Genomic DNA, 17,875 nt, shown 5'->3' on the forward strand with positions numbered 1-17,875 from the left:
GACTTGGGTCATTATGAAAGTTTTGAGATATACAAAAATCCCAAACAAAATCCATGTGGACAGAAACAAATGAAACCCTCCCAGCAATACCAATAAGCCAAGAAAGTTGAAACTTGCCCAAGTGAATCAGAAAGGATGCTGTCAACTGTTTCTTGGAAATAAAATAATGGACCATAACTCAGTCTGTCTCAAAGCTTTTGTAGTGACCTATGTAGCAACTCCTTTGACTACTACAGTACTCAAAATCAAACATTAATAAAATTATGTACATACCCAGTTGCTTTAAGACTAGCAGCAGATGTAAGAAAATCTAGCTGGGCTAAACAAGGGGTGCTGTATAATATCATCCAAGCTGGGACATTTTTAAAAGCAAAAAGGGGAACCAAAATAATTAGGAGGTATTAATTCATCTACAAATATAAAATGGGACTGTCACCAGGAAAACAATAGTCACTGCTAACTTCTCAAGAAAATCTCCTCATAAATTATTCTTGGAAAATCTCATTCTCTACAATACAGTTTATACTCCAGCCTGCCTGTCTCTCTCTCTCTCTCAAACTCTCCTGTTCTCTCCCCACCACTACAGTTTTTGCCCATCACTTTATCTTAATAATGCTGGCCCCTTATAATACATAAAGCAGTGATCCATATTATGGATCCCCACTGGTCTCCACTGGCTTCCTCCGGTTAAGTGAATATGGATAAAGAAATTAAAAGAGAATTTTATTTTTTGCAAAGACAATTCACGATCACAGATAGGACCATATAGAGATTTAAAATTGAAGAAAACAGTGACTTTTTCAAAGTGCAAATGAAACAGGGGCAATAATCATTCAAGCTAGCTTTAATAAACCTGTAAATCCAGCAATTATATAATATACATAAAAAATATAATTTATCAGAAACTAAGACTATATTTTGCTTTAATTTCTTTTTTTTTTTTTTTTTTGAGACAGAGACTCATTTTTTGGCCCTCAATAGAGTGCTGTGGCATCATAGCTCATAGCAACCTCAAACTCTTGGAGTCAATTGATTCTCTTGCCTCAGCCTCCCAAGTAGCTTGGGACTACAGGTGCTGCCACAACGCCTGGCTACTTTTAGAGACAGGTCTTACTCTGGCTCAGGCTAGTCTCAAACTTGTGAGCTCAGGCAATCCACCCACCTCGGCCTCCCAGAGTGCTAGGATTACAAGTGTAAAAGGTTTTTTGTTCTTAGAAAAAAATACCTGGTCAGTGGAATCTTTTTGGAAAAAAAGAAAAAGCAGTCACAGAATGAAGAAATACACCATCTTTCTGTTTCTACTCATCTGTGACTTATGAAGAATGGACTAAAAAATGTTCTCACGAAGTACATACCATTTAATAGCCTAAGGTAACTATCAGCTTCCACATCAGTTGTATAAAATAACAATTTTTTTCTTGATATGCCATAATAGACTGATGAGTTATTTTGGGCACATATAAACACATGAGGTTGATTATATATTAGTTAACCTGTGGAATACACCCATCAGCTTTTCTCATGGGTTTTGTTTTCAAATACCAGACCTCTGCTATGACAATGTTTTTGTAAACTTCAGGTCAAATTATATTTCTTTAAAGGTAACTGCATATAAAACACTTAGATATTGAGACACTTGCTTTAAGAGTTGTTAATCCTGGTTTCAAGTTTCCTTTGAATTCAATTCTTAATCAAGTACCCTTTACTAATATATAGATCAGTGGTTCTCAACCTTCCTAATGCCACGAACCTTTAATACAGTTCCTGTGGGTCATGACCCACAGGTTGAAAACCGCTGAAATAGATGCTTATTCCTTCATTTATTATTTATTGAAGGTCTACTTATGTGCAAGGCACTCATCATGGCCTGACAGACCACATTCAAGTTCACAGACTCAATAGAACCATTCCAGATCAAAGTGTCAACACTTTGAAAAAGTACATAGAGAAGTCAGCATAACTTGAGGTAAGAAGAGAACACTCAACAACCAATATATTGAAAGGTGATCTTAATTTTTGAAGGTCCTTTCAACTGTACTTCTTTATAAAGTAGACTTTTAAATTCACAACCCAGGGCCCTGCTTTCTAAAGCAATAATTTCTTCATTCCAAAGCCTTTTCTTCTCTAATTCATTACCTATTTTGCATTTAAAGGGAAATACATTTCTTAAGTTTAGCCATTATATGAAACTCAAAATCTATTATTTGTCTATTAATTATTTTTATTTATTTATTTTTTTTGGGGGGTGCAGTTTCTGGCTGGGGCTGGGTTTGAACCCACCATCTCCAGCATATGGGGCCAGGGCCCTACTACCCCTTTGAGCCACAGGCACCCACCCATGCCTATTTTTTTTTTTAAACTCTCAGTTGTACTTACCTGGTCATGCAGAATTTTAGCACCACAGAAAGGGAAAAAGGTGTTTGGACTGAGAGGACCTACACTCCAGCCTATGTAACCTAAAAGCAACTTATGCCTAACTTACTCATTTTAAGGGTGCTGATGAGGAAGATTCAGGAAGAATGATCCAAAAAGGGCTGACCCAACTGTGGCTGCTGAAATTTCGTTTTGGGAGTATCTGAACAGAATTACTGCCTGAACACTGCTTTTTTCAAGACAGAATTTGCAGGTTCTTCCTCTCCCTCAGACAGCCAGTATCTAAGGATTTGTGACCTCGTGGCAAAGTAATTTTTTGAGTCTTGACCTTGTCATCTGTAATACAGTAATAATTATCTACTTCAAAGAGCAATTAGAGGATTACAGGCGTGAGCCACCATGTGTGGCCATTATCACACTTTTCTGATGCCTGGTATCCATTTTTATAATCTGTCCTTTTGTGACAATAAAGCATGTTATGGAATTTTTTTTTTCAAGACAGGGTCTCAACACTTGCCACCCAAGCTGGCTGGAGTGCAGTGGCACAATCATAGCTCACTGGAGCCTTGAACTGCTGGGCTAGCATTCCTTCCACCACAGCCTCTTTAATAGCTAGGACTACAGGCGAACACCACCAAACCCAGCTAATTTATTTTTGTACAGATGGGGTCTCACTACGTTGCCTAGAGTGGTAAAATTCCTGGTATTGGGAATACAGGTGTGACCCACCACATCTGGCTGGAATGTTCTTTATATTACCTCTAACTTACTCTACCAGTTATATCTGGCTTCATTTACTTTAGCATTTCTCTAAAAATTACTTTAGTATTTTATGATTAAGACAACATAGCTGCAAATATTTCTCAATTGGGCAGATTATTATTATTATTATTTTCTGCAGTTTTTGGCTGGGGCTGGGTTTGAACCCGCCGCCTCCAGCATATGGGGCCAGCACCCTACTCCTTTGAGCCACAGGCACCACCCCTGGGCAGGTATGTATTTAACTTGCTTGCCTCACAATAGAAAGAAATGGTCCTGTTAATTGGAGATGGCCAAAAATTCAAATTTGAGACTTCCACATATAAGCACATTTGTCTCTGCAAGTGAGTAAATTTTGCAATGTAGAAGATAGTATATGAATGTTGAAATCTAACAATGCCCCTTTCCAAAAGTGGATCTCTTTTCTTTACTTAACATTATCCTTATATACCACAATTTCCAATATACATAAAAAGCCCTAACCCCTAAAAGTTACAATGAATTTATTTATACAAAAAATTTTCCAAAAACGAAAGAAAAAAATGAAAACCTCTTCATAATTGAAGGGGGGGAGTAAGGGTGGTGGTAGTGTTTAAATGGCTGGAATGTTTATTTAGCACTAGAGAAGTAAATTCAAAGTTGCCTGTGGGTGGCCATGTACATTAGACGATGTAGTTGACAGTTTAATTTATAAAAATATACTTACATATTTTTTCTTAGGCAAAATCAGCAGCAACCAGAAATTCATATTTATATGGGATAATTGCCAATGTTTTTCTCTGTGACAGTAATGCTGAAAATAACCCAGAGTCCAATCAACTTCATCTGGCATATGGAAGAAACAAAAATACGAGGGCAAGAGGATTCTCAAAAGCAGTATAACTGACAAAGGTAAAGAGTTTTAAAAGGTCTTGATTAGTTAATGAAGAACATGAACATGTTTCACAGAGAAGTCAGTCTCTTTAATCTCTCCTTTCTTAACATCAGTCACCTTTACCTTCCCTGATTTCTTAATCCAGCCATATCTACCTTCTGGTCCTTTAGAAACCAGGTGCTTTTACATCCCAGATTCTCTTAATTCTTTTTTTTCCCCCACCAAAGTTCTCATAACAAAGAATACACTTTGAAAGTTTGGAGGAAGAAAAAAAAAAAAAAAACAAAGACAAGGACACAGAAAAGCTATTTTTCCTCCCATCAGTAAATAAAACTGCAAAAGACTCTTTCCTGTGTTGAAATCAACATGCTTTTGTAATGAGTAACACCTTAGTGACAGGGCATTCAATAAATTGAGTAAATTAACAGATTGTACCACACAGAGAACTAAAAATAGGATTTAGTTACCCCTTAAAATGTCATTTCTATTACCAAAAAAGCTGTTTTATCATACCAAGTTCCAATACATCTGAGTTATGCTGAGATTTAACTTTTAGTCAATTCAATTTCTGTACTTAATTAAAACAGAAGATCTAGTTCATATTTTGTAATTTATGAGCTACTAGGATAGGAAGATAAATTCCTCTGTTTTAGACAGAAAATAGATCACATCAGTTAAATGAACTTTAATTCATTCATTGAAAACACCTGCAACTAGCAGCAAACATTCCCAATGTACACTGCTCTTACTAACGTGGGGAGTCAATTTTGTGTGCTTTTATTTTTTCCATTCAAATTAGTTTATAAAATGAATTTTTTAAACCATCCAATAGCAGGTACATAATTTAAAACATCCTATAGAAATGACATATTACCAGTAATTTACAATAAAAAAAAAACTCAGCCACAAAAAGAAGTCAAAGCTAAAAAACAAGATTTTTACTATGAATCAGTGCTTCTATTACCCTTCTGAAAGTTATATTTTAATGTGATGTAAAGGCAACATTGAAAGTTCTTTAAATTAACCACCTAATTTATCCCTAAAATTACAAAGAATCAAAGTCTTTTACAGATCAAGTGCAGTAAACTAAAATGTTCTCTCAGCACAAAGCAGCACTAGAAAAAGTAATAGTTATAGATGGGAGTTGACTAGTTTTGCAGTGGCTGCTCCATCAATAACAAAAGACATCAGACGGTATCCATCCCAGAGCACAGACACAACTACCGGCTAGATGTGAAGAATGCGTCACACTCTTGGCTGATATATGTCCTTTGTCTTTGACTCTTTCTAGTTTGAATGAAGTGGATTTTTTAAGTTTAAATCAGGTCACGTAAGTTGGCTGCTTAAGTAACATCATGATGAGGTATGAAAGCTCTGAATATCCCTTAAATTCAGCAGGATTTACCAGAGATGTATATATAATAGCTTGTCAGGGGCAACTTTCAAATAATTTTTATACTTTGGGGTTATACTGAATTCTAGAAGAGGAGAAGTCTAAATAGATTTAAAAGGGTATGTTCTGAAATAGAAGTGAGCAACTTTTCCTTCAGAATTCATTTTGAACAGCACATCAACAAAAAAATCTTCTGATAGTATATCCCAACATTGAGTCATGATGGCCAACTAGCACCGAGAAATCATATTGAACTCATTTGCAGTTCTCTTGGCAATTAAGCATATTTTTTCATTCCAGTCCAAGCACAAATGTAGATCACTGAACACAGTACTGGAAGAGCCATTTGCAGGTACAGATTGCAGTCATCATCAAATGAGCCAGAAGGTGGATATTATTTTTATTGGGGAGGGGGGTAAGGGGTGCGCAGTACTAAGAGATGAAATAAAATGATTTGGAAACAATGAGGTTATTAGAAAAGTTCAATGTCCTTATTTGGGTTAAGCAGGTCATGTTGCAAAGACTTTTTTTTTTAAATAAGGATGCTACATTAAAAGGAATCTTATGTGCAGCATGAATACATTAGAATCTAGCTGCACCTGACTTAAGAAAAAAATCCCTAAGTAACTTATAAAAGTATGTGTTATGTGCTAGTCACAGAAGGGAAAAGCACCTAGGGTGAACTCAAATTTAATGAGGACCTTGATCAGGACCACAAAGCCTGAAACATTTATTTTAATGCAGAAACACAGCCTCTAGTCAACCAGTTGAGTTTAGGAAAACTGGAGGGTGGTTTTTTTTGTTTTTCTTAGTTTTTATGGAATTATAGGATATGGTTTTTGATTACTGAAGATTCTAAATCTTTATACCAGCCAGCATTAGGACTGATCACTTCCAAATCCGAAGACACATAAGAACAAAAAGATGCAAAAGCCATACAAATTAATATGTGCCCCTTTCCTTTCTGCTCTAAGGGAATCTGCAAACCAGTATCACATTTAAGAGTCAAAGTGTTAATTCTTCAGCATTTCTGACAACTAGAAAGCACATTCACTGAAGGCTGAAGGTGAGGGAGTGGATGGTTTAACTTTAATATCTGAAGAATGGCGCCAATAGAGGAAAAGAAACCATCCAATCTCAGTAAGTATTAATGCAAACTTGGCTAGAAAAAGCCATCAGGTAATCCAAGGGTTCACTGTGGAAGAACGCATGAAAAGTACTCTGAAGTATACACAACAGGTCTAAACATTTCTCTTGTCGCAAGTAGTTGTGTGAAATTCAAGATAAAGGTTTAATCTCATCTTTTAATGTCAGTTTTTCCCATATTAAAGGGAACAAGGAGTCCTCTTTTTCACCCATAAAAAAGGGAGCCACATTAATATGTGTATATTCCCATGACTCTAACATAAGTGCAGATCTCCAAAGCCTAGGGATTTTTCCATAACAGAGTGGGCCGTTCTGGTTACCCTTGTATTAGAAGGGTATTCCACCACAGAGAGCCAGAGGTTTTCCAGATGTGTGTAAGAGAGCAGGTGCGCAAGGCAAGCAAATGAGCGCAAACAGTATTATGGAAAACATTTGAGAAGTTAGCTCCATGAGGACTGTGGGCTCCACAAGAGAACTCGCCGGGGTAGCCTGGTCTGACACAGGAACGTGAAAGCAGAGTATTGCTTCAAAGCTGGAAACCTTCCATAGGAGCCTCGCACTGCTGGAAGATGTACTGCTGCTGGCTAAGGTCAACCTGGGGCGCAATGCTGCTGTCCTCATCTTCAGTCCCGAAGTAGTGCTCAATAAGGTCAAAGGCCTTCTGGTAGATCTCCTGGTTTTCATGACTCTGTAAAAACTCAATTTTATCCAGACCTAAAATGAATAAAGGAAAATCTTTATTGGAATTTCTAATATTTGCTGGAAATTCTGATAAAACTATATTTTGCCGTATGTGTCTTTAATTGATGTAAGGGAAGATTATCTACTTGAATCTCCTAAGTATTTTGAAAATGATTGCTGGGATTACACCTGAAATTAGTATATTATTAAATTCACATGCAAGCAACATCCAGCGTGCAGATACAGCAATTTCCTTAATAATAACCATTTCATCCAGTGCCTAGTAGTATTAGTGCTTTTATTGGACTCTATGGCCTAATTGCTTCCATATGGCCACATGCTTCCTTAGTCAATGCGTCTTACCATAAGCTTCTTCAATCAAAGCACAGTAAGGATTAATGCCACTGCCATTCCTTTTGGCTTCTTGTTCTCCAAGTCTCAGGATATTTTCCAAGCCATTCAGGGCAACCTGTACAATCTTAGAGTCCATGACCGTGAGGAGATCACAGAGTGGCTTGATACAACCCAGTTCTACTAGGTACCTACATTAACATGAAGAAAATTTTGTCAAACAAAATGTTTAACTTTGTAGAACTTTAATAAAATCAGTGAGTCATCCTCAAACTTACTGCAGATAAAAAAAAAGGCTCTCATCCAACCATACAAGCTATACCTTATCATAAAAAGCCTATAAATAAATTATCCCCAAACCTGATCTCTGGCACCCTTCTCCATTCTTTTTGAATCCAATTACAGAATCCAAAAAATGGAATACTCTCTGAATTTGAATATAAGCAGCTCATCAAAAAGGTATAGGTTTGACTGATTAATTTCATCCTTGTTTCTATAGGTAGTGACATCTCTGAAACATGACACACTTGGTGCTAAAAGCTAGTTTCTTGATAAAGCTAAACATCTTTCCATATGACCCAGCAATTATTTGGACATCTACCCAAATGAAAACTTACGCCCACACAAAAACCTAAACAAAAATGTTTATAGCAGCTTTATTCGTAATTGCCAAAAACTAGAAGTAACCAAGATTTTCTTCAGGAGGTGAATGGATAAACTGTGGTACATCTATATTATGGAATGTTCTGCAGTGCTAAAAAAGAAATGAGCTATCGAGTCATGAGTGGACACAGAGGAGAGCCTTAAATGCATTATTCTAAGTGAAAGAACTCCATCTGAAAAAGCGACATAATACATGAATCCAACTATATGATAGTCTGAAAAAGGCAGAACTAGACAAAGAATAAAAAAAATAATGACTGCCAAGGATTCTAAGGGTTCAACAAAGAGGTGGTGATGGTAGGTGAAGCAGAGAGTAATTTTAGGGCAGCAGAACACTATTCTGTACAATACTGCAATGATGGACATACAACACTGTAACTGTACAAAGAGTGAACTATTTGTTTCTTGGAGACAGAGTCTCACTTTGTTATCCTTGGTTGAGTGCCATGGCATCACAGCTCACAACAACCTCAAATTCTCGGGCTCAAGCAATTCTCTTGCCTCAGCCTCCCAAGTAGCTAGGACTACAGGCGCCTATCACAACACCTGGCTATTTTTAGAGAAGTCTCACTCTGGCTCAGGCTGGTCTCAAACCTGTGAGCTAAGGCACTCCACCTGCCTCAGCATCCCACGGTGCTAAGATTACAGGCGTGAACAACCACATCTCACAAGAGTCTGTAATTTTCAAGATTAGAAGCAATTTAAGGTGATATTTTCTTTTCTTTTTTTGGAGACAGAGTCTCACTATGTTAAAACTAGGATAATGGCTATTTTTTGTTTTTTTCTTTTGAGACAGAATCTCACTATGTTGCCATTGGTAGAGTGCAGTAGCATCACAGCTCCCAGCAACCTCGAACTCTTGGGCTTAAGCAATTCTCTTGCCTCAGCTTCCCAAGTAGCTGGGACTATAGGCACCCGCCACAACGCATAGCTATTTTTTTTGTTGCAACTGTCATTGTTGTTTAGCAGGCCTGGGTTCAAACCCACCTGCCTTGGTGTATGTGACCAGTGCCCTAACCACTGAGCTATGGCCAGAGCCTAAGGTGATATTTTCTGATGCAACCTCTCATTTTTGGAGAATTAAGGCATTATTATAGTTAGAGAAAAAAAGGACTATATGTTCTCAGGCTTAAGTTTGAAGACTTGAAAAGATGACTGAGAAGCATCACAAAAAGTATGCACAATTCTATGGTTAACACCTGGGAATGGTTCCTAGGGGTGACATATTTAAAATATCTAGACACAATGAATACTGGTCATCAAAGTCAACTGACTTTTGTGGTAGAATAAACTATAAAACTACCACCAAGGTTTTTTCTGAGTAAGGATATTTAGTGCACAATACATTATCTAGAAAAGTGAGTTATCTTCTAAAATTTCATCAGTGTTGCAAACCTGATCACATGAGTAACTTTACATTTAGGAGTTCCTTTAAGAAGCAGAAATTTATGAGGAGGAAATCTAGGTCCAAGACAGAGAAAAGCTGAGTTTTAGAAGACTGAATGGTAAAGTCAGGTTTCTCCAGATAAGTAACAAATTCACTGTAATCTAAAATCACTGCCTTTAAACAGGATTTACTCCTCCACGTCCTGTTATCATCAGCACCACCATTTTCCAGTCATCTTTGACTTCCCTTTCCTTTGTTTCCCAGAGCTTTCCACAAATCCTACAGATCCTTCTTTCCCATATCCAGACCCACTAACATCTTAACCCTGGCTATCATTATACTCTGAACTACTGCAAGGCTTCTTACTTGCTCTCGTTCTTCTCAAAACACTACATTTTGCATGTCACTCTTGAGGTTAGACACTCAAAGTTTTCCCAACACCCAAGACTAAGGCTTTTATCCTAGTATTGAAAGTCCACCGATCACTTAAATCCTCATCCTTGTGAAAGAATTACCTATAGCAAGATTGATCTCCTCTAAAAACCTTTACTGTGCATTCTCTCACACTTTTCCTCATGCTATTCTCTCCTCAAAATTGCCAAATCTCTATCTAATAGTAACTTTATCTCCTTCACACATCTTTAACTCCAGTCAACATTTCTTATTCCTCTTAAAAACACAGTATGTATTAACAATTAATTATATTCAGCCTAGAACTGTTGATATTTCCTAAATTATTCTAACTGATTCTTGCATCCAAATCTTGTCTCTTCAACAAGAATGAGCAGGAGCCAAGTAGGTACCTATTATCCATGATAACATCAGTTTTTTTCCTGTAAGTTGGAGTTTTAGGATTTTTGTGATGATCTTTCAAGATAACTCTTCATATATACGTAAGAAGAAACTGCTAGGAGATTGATACTTAACTTCATTATAAATAGCTACACTGAATTTTAAAAACTGGAACAGTAGTGATTCCCCTTTTCTCTAACTCAGCAAAAACACTCCTGAATACTTTCAAATGAAAGATGGCACAATATTTTAGAAATGTTTTTAAAATATGTATGTTTAAGGTTTAATTATTTCAATTAAGAGAAGATATTTGGTATAGACACAATTAATGATTATAAATGTGAATCTGAACATAGTTTACTCAAATAACTATTCTACAGTACTTGATATTATTGCAATCTGGTGATAGTATACTTAAAAACACAGTACCCTGGAACCAGAATCTTAGAGGTTAAAAAAATATAAAAGACAAATGTGCTTCTGAAGACCACTTGAAGTCTTTCTCGAATAACCTGTCCATTATGACATTTATTGAAATTGCTATTGCCTATGTTAATCAGTTTGCAGGTTTAATATTTCAGGTAAGTATTTCTTTTCTTCTCTACTTATCTACTTCTGCAATTTATTAGGACTATTCTTCCTTTTAATTCCAAACAGAGCACTCAAAATTATCATTTGTTGGGCGGTGCCTGTGGCTCAAAGGAGTAGGATGCCGGCCCCATATGCCGGAGGTGGTGGATTCAAACCCAGCCCCCACAAAAAAAAAAAAAAAAAAAAAAAATTATCATTTGTTGAATGCCTACATTTAATCCATAAAGAAGCAATGTAAGAGTACTTATGGTTGGCAGCGGCTGTGGCTCAGTGAGCAGGGTGCCGGCCCCATATACCGAGGGTAGCGGGTTCAAACCCAGCCCCGGCCAAACTGCAACAAAAAAACAGCCGGGCGTTGTGGCGGGTGCCTATAGTCCCAGCTACTCGGGAGGCTGAGGCAGGAGAATCGCCTAAGCCCAGGAGTTGGAGGTTGCTGTGAGCTATGTGACGCCATGGCACTCTACCGAGGGCAATAAAGTGAAACTCTGTCTCTACAAAAAAAAAAAAAAAGAAGTACTTATGGTTGTCTGATGACACATGAGAAAGGGGTTAATGCTTTAACACTCATTTGAAACCATTTTCCCCTCATTTGGATTCAGGTAGCATTTAATTATATGATAATTCCATATTTATACTTTCTCTGCCCATAAAAATTATAAACTGTTACCAAGAAGTAATAGTTTATAGAGACTTACCACATAAGTTTCTTCCTTTACTGAAAACCGTAATACTTTTGAAGATAATTGCCTCTATTGAATTTGGCACTTTATTCTAAGACATATCTCTCTTTCAAGTCTGGTCTAATTCTACTTAGTATTAAGATATTTCTGACCAAATAGCTCCAGAGTAGGTTGAAGTCACCTATCTTTCTGTTGCCTCAAACCTCAACTATGTCTTTTTATTTCCTTTTTTTTCTTTTGAGACGGAGTCTCACTTTGTCACCCAGGGTAGAGTGCCATAGCATCATGATATTTCACAGCAACCTCAAACTCTTAGGGCTCAAGAGATCCTCTTGCCTCTGCCTCCAGAGTAGCTGGGACTCAAGGAGCCCGCCACAACTCCCAGCTAGTTTTTAGAGACAGGGTCTCGCTCTTGCTTAGGCTGGTCTCAAACGCCTGAGCTCACGCAATTCACTGCCTTGGCCTCCCAAAGTGCTAGGATTACAGCCACCACGCCCAGTGTATGCCTTTTTATTAAAAAAAAAAAAAAGAATTGTGAGTGATATAAGGAATCAAATACACATTTGAGTCTAATCATGACACTGAGAACAATCTTCCAAAGGGGTGAAATTAAGCATTTTTACTTAATAAGATCATCTCTCACTCACCTCACTCCTCAAAAATACCTAATCTTTTACTCTTAGGTAATATGTGGGAAATTTATAAAATGACAGACACAATAATAATTTTTCCTTTAATTTACAAGATGCTTACAAACTGGCTAGTACTTACTTGATTTGTTCAGCTGATCCTCCAGAAGTTGCATTTGTGATGGCCCAGGCTGCTTCTTTCCTTGTCCGAAATTCAGCAGTTTGTAATATACTAATGAGGGCTGGAAAAATATTGGCATCTATCACAGTCTGAAATTAAAGAAAAATTTAAGTGGGGAAAACATTTTTAATGAAAAGGGAAATAAAAAGATTTATAAAAAAATATTCATAAAAGTAACTATAACTTTTAAGATAGCTTTACTATTGACTAACTCTTTTGAATTACAGAGTTAAGTCATCATCACCCCTATTCAGGCTATACTTGGTATTACTGATAATATCCATCCTGGAGTTTGTGAACTTGTACCTCCTAGTTTTCTGAGTTCTCTTCTATTTTCTTATCCTTTCTTGTTCTACCCACAGTAACAAATTATAAAAATTCAATTTTCTGTTCTCTTGCTACTCTCATTTCTCTCTTAACACGTGATCTTACAAATGCACTGAAACTCTGCAGTCCTCACTTCTCAATGAAACTCTAGCCCAGGGAAACTGGTGGCTTACTTTAAGTCAGCTAGTCACCTTAAACACACCATCTTTACTTTATATCAGGTCTCCTTTTATGGTTCTCCAGTTCACAAAGGCTACTAGTTTATTTATTCTAAATTCAATCAGCTAACAAGTGTCCTGGCCATTCTCAATTTAGAATGTCCTGGTCCATCTTTTACTTTCCCTTAGCACTGCAGCTATCCTATTCCAAAGCCACCAACTCCCAACCAGATTAATAGCGATACAGTTGTATGGAATACTTTTACTTAATTCAGCTACATATTAACACTAAAATTGTCTTCCAAAAATTACTATCTACATGTTTCTCTTCAGCTCAAGAATCTAAAATGGGTCCTATTTTCTGTATCAAGAAACTGAGAATTTCTTGGGACTGCAAACTAATACAGCCTCCTTGGAAAGAAATATGGAGACTCCTCAAAGAACTCAAAATAGACCTTCCATTTGATAAGATAATCATTACTAGGCATCTACTCAGAAGAAAAAAATCATTTTATTAATAAGGACATGTGCACTAGATTGTTTATTGCAGCTCAATTTACAATCACCAGGATGTGGAAACAACCTAAATGCTCACCAACCTAGGAATCAATTAATAAACTATGGTATATGTACACCATGGAATACTATTCAGCCATAAAAAGATGGGGTCTTATATCTTTTGCATTAACCTTGGTGGAGCTGAACCACATTCTTCTTCATAAAATATCACAAGAATGGAAAAGCAAGAATCCAATGTATCAATACTGTTTTGAAGTCAGTAGAAGATCTAATACATGCCCCTATAAGAGAAAAACTCAATCCAAGTTGGGGGGGGGGAGGAAGAGAGGGGGATAGGTGTGCTCTCAATGGGCACAATGCACAATGTAAGGGTGTATGGCACACCTCTTGGGTGTGGGACGCAACTACAAAAGGGACTCTACCTAATAAATACAAATATTGTAAGCTAATTGTACCCTCATTTTAATCTCAAATAAAAAGAAAAAGAAACAGAATTTCTGCATAAAAGCCTGGTGAAAGTAGGAAATCAACTACAGATGAAATCATCTAGTACATGTGCTACAAATTGGTATAGCTATCAATCTCAGTCCCTAATTCAGCATTCTAAAAGCAATTAACTATGCTTTCTGGGCCAAGAATTCCTTCTATTACACCAGTGTAGGAATCAGCAAAGTTTAGTAGAATGATACCTAATCCTGGTCCTGTTAATTTCCTAGAGGTGTCCTTAAGCAAATCATTTTATTTGAGATGGTTTCATCTTTCTCTTTAATATTTTATTAACAAATAGTAACTATAACTATATATATTTATAGGAGACAATACAATGCTTCAATGTATATATTCATTCTGGTAAATGAGAATGTTGCATCAGATAATCTCTATGTTTCCACTCATCTCCAAGTCCCCTGAGTCTGTGTTCTATTTTTACTTATCCCTTATTTTAGCCTTGACCATGGCTCATGATAAACCGTTTGGTCCACTGTTTATTTTCCACTCGAGTTACTCTCTCATTGATAGAAAGGCAAAAGTAAAGGGCAAATAACCATTAAAAAACAGATATCCAATAAAACTTTACTTGCTAAGAGCAAACCTAATCTAATCATGTTTAGTGCGAAGTTCATCAAACCACTTTGGAAATACAAGACTATTTCTTGAAACTTGGTAAATAATCAAATAATAAAGGCAATGAAGAAAACCAAGACCTAAGTGTAAATTTCAAAAGACTTATTAACACCTATAAGCTAGGATAAAGAATCAGATTACAAAATATGACAACAATATTGGAAGTTATTGGTCTTCAAAGCAATAATGAAAATAACACATATTTTAAGGGTTACTGAAAAATACCCTACTTAAAAGAAAGATAGGTCCCCTGAGATTACCTGAATCTGTGCCCTATTTCCAGCTGTTATATTAGATATGGTCCAACACGCTTCCTTTTTGATAGATTCCTTTGGGCTACTCAGCAAATGCAATAAACTCTGTAGAGCTGAACAATTCAAAATTACCTAAAAGAAAAAGTTTGACATTTTTACGTGTGTTGTTCCAAATAAATCTTTAACTCAATAATTAATTTTAGGAAAAACATAGGCAAAGAAATAACAGTATCTCCCCTTGAAATTTTGGAAATAAGTAATTTTATTATATAGGTTTAAAAAAGTATTCACTGCTAATAAGAATTAGTTTCTAAGATTACCAAAGCAGTTTCATTGTATATAATCACAACTGCTAAAACTACACTTAATAAGACACAACAACATTTGTATTAGTAATTTTAAAAGGATTATTCATTCACCTTCTTACCCCTATAGCATAAATCCTCTGAATGGGTAAATATATCAAGTAGTCAGAAAGATCAGAAGTAGTCTTCCGGTTTTTAAATCTTCTAATAATTCTTTACCACTGGTAGTCAATAAATTAATATATACTTACTAACAAAGTAGCTAATGAAGTATATCAGGTGCTTTATAGGATACAAAGATAAAAATGATAATGACCCTACCTATATTAAATAGCTTACAAAGGTGAAGGATATTCTAACAGAAACCAAAATCACTAAGTTTAAATGATTAAAATAGTACGTAGCAGGCTCAAAACTCAATCAATCACTGAAAAACAGAATAGATATCTAGTTCAGAAACAAATATAGACGTTTAGGAAGAATTAAGTATATAATAAAAGTTAATCCTTTCTTTCTTCCAATGACTGGTGGTTTTATTTAACAGAGTAAGAGGCTAAATAGTTGAAAACTATTTTTCTATTTTTTCAAAATCAATTCTTAATGCTAACAGTTATCAAAAATAAATTAGTAACCAAGTGGGTGTGGGTGGCGCCTGTGGCTCAGTGAGTAGGGGGCCTGCCGCACAGACCAAGGGTGGCGGGTTCGAACCTGACCCCAGCCAAAATGCAACAACAAAACAAAAATGGCCGGGCATTGTGGCAGGCACCTGGGGTCCTAGCTACTTGGGAGGCTGACGCAAGAGGATCACTTAAGCCCAGGAGTTGGAGGTTGCTGTGAGCTGTGACTCCATGGCACTGTACCGAGGGCGATAAAGTGAGACTCTGTCTCAAAAAAAAAAAAAAAAATTAGTAACCAAGTATTTTAAAAATTATAAAGTAAAAAAAGAAAAAAAATTTCACCAAATCATTTTTCCTATCAAAAATCATTAAGAAATTTAAAATGCATACTATACAATATAAAAAATATTCACAGTAAATAAGTGGATTCCTACCTTTATTTTGTCAATTGAAAAGAGAAACTAATATTTTAATAGAAAGTACCTCACAAGTATTTGAAAGAAATGCAAATTAAAACAAAGCCATTTTTGGTTATTACATACAGCTCAAAAAATAAAACTTGTAGTAAAACAGGTATGATCTTTCTAAAAACAATTTGGTCATACACATTAAGACATAACAATAAATGTTAGATAAAATATACATGAACAAGGAAATACAGTATTAATATTGATAATATTTCTTTCTTTCTTCTTCTTTTTTTTTTTTTTTTAGAGACAGAATCTCACTTTATCGCCCTCGGTACAGTGCCATGGAGTCACAGCTCACAGCAACCTCCAACTCCTGGGCTTAGGTGATTCTCCTGCCTCAGCCTCCTGAGTAGTTGGGACCACAGGCACCTGCCAGAATGCCCGGCTATTTTTTGGTTGCAGTTTGGCGGGGGCCAGGTTTGAACCCGCCACCCTCAGTATATGGGGCCAGCGCCCTACCTACTGAGCCACAGACGCCACCCAATATTGATAATATTCCTAGATAATGCGTTCTAAGTTAACTTTTACATTCTTCACATTTTCCTGTATTTGATAAATTTCCTAAAATAAAAAATATTATTTTAATATTCAGAGTTAAACCCAAAAAGAAGAAAAGATAAGCAATAGTATAAGAGAAGGTACAAAGCAATTTTTAAAATGCCACAAGTAACTGTGTGAAAAATAAACATGTCAAAAATTAAAGGGAACATGGGGCGGCTCCTATGGCTCAAAGGAGTAGGGCATGGACCCCATATACCAGAGGTGACGGGTTCAAACCCAGCCCTGGCCAAAAACTGCAAAAAAAAAAAGGTAACATTCAAAGAATAGTCAAGAAAAAACTTTATGGAGGACACCCTTGAAACACAGAGTAACTACTAAAGAAGAGATCTATATCCCCATAATTAATACACTAGAAAAAAAGAATGAAACAAAATCTTAAGGCAGAAACTCCTTACAGCCTTTCAAGGCCCTTCATCTCACAGGCACTAAAAAAGTTTATTGTTTCTAAGAGAAAAATAAATAAGGCGAACATTATTTTAGGAAAGATTAAGCTGTTTTTAAAGAGGAATACATTAAGAGAGGTGGTACCTGCTTAATAGAGTAAAAGGATAGATCAGGTGGATATAGCAACAATCTATGTTTGAGAAGACAGGGAACAAAATAAGGTAACTGGACATGGATCAAGTGCAATTAAGACACAAGCTCTGATGACTTACTGCACAAAGTTCAAGAGAAGAGACACCAATTATGACAGCAAAATTTCAAGTGGGGGTAAACAGGAGAACAGTTATGTCATTACTTAGACTGGGAAAAATCAAGACTTAAACTTGTCCATAATGAGAACTATGGAACCCTGAGAAAAGAAATAGCTGAAGATGTTAAGAAGTAGAAAAACATACCATGCTCATGGCTGGGAAGAATCAACCCTGTTGTCCATACTACCCAAAGCAATCTACAGATTTAATGCAATCCCTATCAAAGCACCAATGTCAAGCTTTAAAGAACTTGAAAAAATAGTACTTCATTTTATATGGAATCAGAAAAAAATCTCATATAGCCAATATGTTATTTAGAAATAAAAACAAATCAGGAGGCATCATGT

At 36.2% G+C, this 17,875-nt stretch overlaps 1 protein-coding gene across 1 annotated transcript in view; it reads right to left on the bottom strand.

Annotated features, from left to right (window-relative positions):
- Nucleotides 1-4,922: 4,922 nt before the first annotated feature.
- KPNA1 (karyopherin subunit alpha 1) overlaps nt 4,923-17,875 on the bottom strand; it is an 81,832-nt gene continuing 68,879 nt past the window's right edge. Inside the window, exons 11-14 of the mRNA XM_053565316.1 lie at nt 14,887-15,012; nt 12,462-12,589; nt 7,590-7,768; nt 4,923-7,259 (exon numbers count right to left, since the gene is read on the bottom strand). Coding sequence (XP_053421291.1) covers nt 7,072-7,259; nt 7,590-7,768; nt 12,462-12,589; nt 14,887-15,012 — 621 coding nt within the window. The 3' untranslated portion in view covers nt 4,923-7,071. The remainder of the gene's footprint in view (nt 7,260-7,589; nt 7,769-12,461; nt 12,590-14,886; nt 15,013-17,875) is intronic.

This window comes from Nycticebus coucang, chromosome 16 (genome assembly GCF_027406575.1).
Source record: "Nycticebus coucang isolate mNycCou1 chromosome 16, mNycCou1.pri, whole genome shotgun sequence".
NCBI lineage: Eukaryota > Metazoa > Chordata > Mammalia > Primates > Lorisidae > Nycticebus > Nycticebus coucang.